The sequence below is a fragment of the Cynara cardunculus genome (assembly GCF_001531365.2).
Source record: "Cynara cardunculus var. scolymus isolate 2C chromosome LG 6, CcrdV1, whole genome shotgun sequence".
Classification (NCBI taxonomy): Eukaryota; Viridiplantae; Streptophyta; class Magnoliopsida; order Asterales; family Asteraceae; genus Cynara; species Cynara cardunculus.
This window is the reverse complement of record NC_037533.1, coordinates 1,837,577-1,842,203: the sequence shown is the minus strand read 5'-3', so window position 1 is coordinate 1,842,203 and position 4,627 is coordinate 1,837,577. Positions and strand designations below refer to the sequence as shown.

Sequence of the window (4,627 nt, the reverse complement as noted above, 5' to 3'; positions counted from 1 at the left end):
AAAAAAAAAAAAAAAAAAAAAAAAAAAAAAAAACAACAATTTAGCTTGATCCATAAGGACAGCTTAATCTATACTGGGCTTAATGGAGAACTGATTAATTCAACTTCATATTTGATACGGGTTATCATTCAAACAGCCATTCAACACAACAAACAGGTAGCAATTAGCTTAGCAACTTGATCCATACAAGACCTAACAGAAAACTGATTAATTCAATTTCCTATTTGATATGACTTATATCATCATCCATACAGTTATTTTGCACAACAAACAAACAAAAATTTAACTTGATCCATAAAGACAGCTTAATCAGATTAATCAACTTCATATTTGATACAACTTATATCATTCAACCAGTTATTCAATATAACAAACAGATAGCAATTTAGCTTAATCCATAGGAAAGGCTTGATGTGAACTGATTGCTTCAACTTTATTTCTGACACGACTTATATCGTTCTGACAGTTTATTTCAACAACAAACAAACAACAATTTAGTTTAATCCATACAGGGTTTAATTGAAAAACAATCAAAAAGGCCCCTTAACAAGACTTCCAAAACCAATAACTACATTAAAGTTCATAACGAATACAAGAAACATACAGCTCAAGATTTATAATCAGCAAAAAACGCACATGAACTTTGCATTTAAAAGGTAAAAGATTTGATCTTGAAAGTCAAAATGTGCATATTTTTTCTAAAACCCATGCTCATAATATTTAAACTGTTTAATTTCATAAAAATACAGTAACGTACCTCCAATGACTGCCTTCAAAAGTCCTAAAGAACACACGGGTCCTATCTGTATCGACCATATTTTCGACCCACGAAGCCCATGTGGTTAATGCTGTGGTATACGCAGACATGGTTGACATTCCAAGTTTCAGCCTTCCGCCGACCTTAAAATAACAACCCCTGTCCAAAAAACCGATTCAGATGTGTTGCATGGTATTCCCTCTGTCTCAAACTAAATGTCCACATTTCTATTTTAGTTTGTCTTTGTCGTCATATCTCTTTGCAAACTCTAATAGAATGATCACTAAAATTTCATAAGGAAAAAATTAAATAACATAATTGGAAGACTTATGAAACGCTACTTGAAGCAGTTTTTCAAAAAGCTCGTTTATGGCTGACCAAAAGGAGCATTTTCAAAAGCTCAAAAAATAAGCTAGCTTATGGTTGCCAAACATGACCTTAAAAGAATTTTTTTCTAACAAAAGCATACACAATCAACTACTGGACTCACAATCCACGGGGGTGGCCTATAAGTCTCACATTCAATTCCTACCATCAGGGACGTTTTCGATGAGCTTCGTGAACTAGTTGGACCCTATTGGGCACTTGAATTTATATGAGACCGCGTCTCAGTTGGACAAAAAAATATGTAGTTGATATAATCGTGAAACTACAATATTTTTGTGAAAACACCATGAAAGTTCTTCTTCTTGTTAACCGCGGGTATCCGGGCCAGTTCCTAAATCCATGGGGACCTAGAGAATACCAAGGAAGATCCTCACTGGCCTTGGTGGGACTCAAACCGATAACCTTTAGGGTAGAGCCTCAAAGGCCAAAGCCTTTCCACCGGGTGAGCTAAATCCTCAAGGTTAGCCATGTTAACATTAAAAAGCAACAAAATGCAATGAACATCCAAAATAAGAGTAAAATTCATCTAAAATGGACAAGAAATCACACAAAACCAACAAAGTAGCTAGCTAGCTAAGAATGACTTACATTTCAAAAAGCTTCGCACGATTCCACCAATGACCCGTATTAAACACAAGAATATCTGAATCGATCCATTTCGAGCTAACAGCATCCATTTCGTCAAGCTTAAGTGTTGATCGAACCCTCTTTGGTGCACGTTTTGGAACAGAACCAAGCTGCACTAGGAAAACGGATCGGTAGAACTCAACCGTGAAATTGAAAGACCTAAATCGAACACCCAAATACCTAATCTTTTTACTTATCTTGTTTCCATTGATTTCATAAACGCTCGTTTTATCATCCACACCGTTCATTAGCAAGCATATCATAGACTCCCATTGAGTCCTACTCAAAGAATCACCAACAAACACAACTCTTTTCCCACGAAGCTTTTCCAAAGTATCCCCAACATCAAACCTAGAAATATCACAATTTTTCGGTTTCCATCTCCATTTCAGATACCCTTTATCTCTCCGACCGTTAGCTAAACAATCAAAACTTCTCTCAGCAAAAGGACATTGGGATGCATTGTATAGAGGGTATCTTTCATCAAGAACCCAAGTTCCATCATAAAGATCACAAACCCCCTTTGAATCATCCTCTGAGTCAATGGTCGTGTTTTCCGTAAGAGTTACAGGCTGAACAGCTTCATACAAGTATACATACCCACAAATTATAGCTAGTACAATAAACAAACAAGAGCTAATCACATTGAATCTGTTGATTGACCTCAAACGAGATCTTTTACAATGTACCCAATTCACATATGAAGACCTAAAACACCCAGATGAACTCGAATCTATTCTACTAATCATTTGATTTTCCCCCAAAATATATCAAATCATTTCAATAACCCATAAATGGTTTGTCAAAATCATATCAAACCCTTAACCAAATTCAAGCAATTAAGCATCAGTAGAACAGTAACTTCTTCAATCAAAACAGGGAATGAGCAGTGGAATGAAACCCTAGAACTAGACCTTTGACGTTAAACCAGCAATGATTCTGGATAAACGGTTACCATGGATACAAGATCGAAACTCAAAGGTCAAAACTAAACAAAAAAATGGTGTGATGTATCAAGAAATCTTACTGGGGTTCCAGGAGATCAATGTTTTGTCAACTGGGGTTGCAGGAGACCATTGTTTTGTCAAAATGAAGCGTAGAAGAGAGAGGAATATGAGGAAAAGTAGAGGGTATTTTGGTAATTACAGTGGTGGTGGCCATGGCGATCATCACTCTTGTAACTTGAAGGTGAAACTAAATTTGGTGAAACTAATTAATGATTTTTGTCTGGATTTTGGTTGAATATTAAAAGCAAAGATAAGTATTGTCTTATAATTTTAGAATGGGTCCCTCCAAATAAATTAATTACATTTTTGGTCATTGTGGTTTCGATTTCGTTACAGATTGGGTCCTTCATACTAAACTTTGTTACTTTGGAGCCGTTAGACTCTCATGTGCCATTTTAAAAACACCCTCTTCTTTAGTATTCTAATAAAAGAAATCTTTTCCTCTCATTTGAAAGCAACAAACCATCCGATAGAGATGTTACCAACAAAACTACATCTCTACAATCAACATTTGACAAACCTCACTGCCACTGCTAGTCTCCATTTAATTATTTGTTCTTCCACCATCCTTAACTCAATGTAAACTAACCGTCATCATACACCAAAACAAACCTCAGTTACCCTCTAAAAACCTAGATTTCAAAAATGAAAACGAATGATCCTTTGGAGGAATCTCGTACCGGCGTCGGAGATCGATAAGGAATCTATGGGAAATACGAGATGGGGAGGTTGTTGGCCAAGGAATGTTTGCAAAAGTTTATTATGTGAGAGATTTAGTCACGACGGAGGGTGTCACTGTTAAAGTTATCAACACAAAGCAAGTGAGAAAAGAAGGTCTAATGTAGCAGATCACCAGGGAGATTGTCGTCATGTGGCTGGTCCACTACCCTAACTTCGTTCAGTTGAAGGAAGTTATGGAGAATTAAACCAAGATCTTTATGGTAATGGAGTGTGAGAGGCGTCGAGTTGTTCGCTAAAGTTGCAAAAGGACAATTGAAAGAAGATCTAACAAGAAAATATTTCCAGCAACTGGTCAATGTCATTCATTACTGCCATATTCGCAGTGTCTCCCACCATGATTTGAAGCCGAAGAATCTCCTCCTAGACGAGAACGAAGATCTCAAAGTTTTTCCGATTTTGGATTGTCTACATTGTCGGAGCAGTTGAGGAACAAAGGAATGCTTCATACTCAGTGTGGCAGTGGTACATCGTCATATGTCATGCCAGAAGTTCTCCAAAAAAAGGCTATGATCATGCCATGGTGGATATCTGGTCTTGTCGCATAATTTTATACATTCTTCACGCTGGATGTCTTTCATTTTGAGAAGATAACTTCATGCACATGCACAAAAAGATTTTCAAAGCCGAGAACAGAATTATGCCATGGTTCTCTGTTGATGCACGACGGTTGTCAGCCATGGTTCTCAGTGAAGCACACTCACAGTTAACCATCGTGGGTTTTGTCGAAGAAGAAGATGAAAAAAATGGAGGGGATCGTTATTGATGAAAGAGACGAAGAAGGAGACGAAGAAGATCTTAGGTCTATGAATGTAATTAAACAAATCAAAATATTAAAAGAGAGGGAGATTTATTAAAATATTAAAGGAGAGAGGTTGTTGATCCTCTCTCTCAGTGATTTGATGATAATCCCTTTTTCCTTTTGATGTATTTTAGTTTCTGTATTTTCAGTTCCAGCGATCAATACACTGAGTATGTTCAGTGATCGCTGAAGAACTCGCTTTGTAAATCATTTAGAGACAACGATACTTCAAGAAAACAACACTCACACCAAAGATCCTTCAGCAAACGTCGAAGACTGAAACTGAAGATTAGAGACTGGCGCGTACGT

General features: G+C 36.8%; 1 protein-coding gene and 1 pseudogene across 2 annotated transcripts in view; one reads left to right on the top strand and one right to left on the bottom strand.

Moving 5' to 3' along the window:
* The window catches only part of LOC112514464 (protein trichome berefringence-like 7), a 4,356-nt gene extending 1,430 nt beyond the window's left edge, over positions 1-2,926 (bottom strand). Inside the window, exons 1-2 of one of the 2 annotated variants that reach the window (XM_025120947.1) lie at positions 1,733-2,926; positions 758-916 (exon numbers count right to left, since the gene is read on the bottom strand). In XM_025120947.1, coding sequence (XP_024976715.1) covers positions 758-916; positions 1,733-2,520 — 947 coding nt within the window. In that variant the 5' untranslated portion in view covers positions 2,521-2,926. The remainder of the gene's footprint in view (positions 1-757; positions 917-1,732) is intronic. The other variant, XM_025120948.1, reaches the window with a different exon arrangement.
* LOC112514732 lies at positions 2,705-4,282 on the top strand (annotated as a pseudogene).
* Positions 4,283-4,627: the final 345 nt, after the last annotated feature.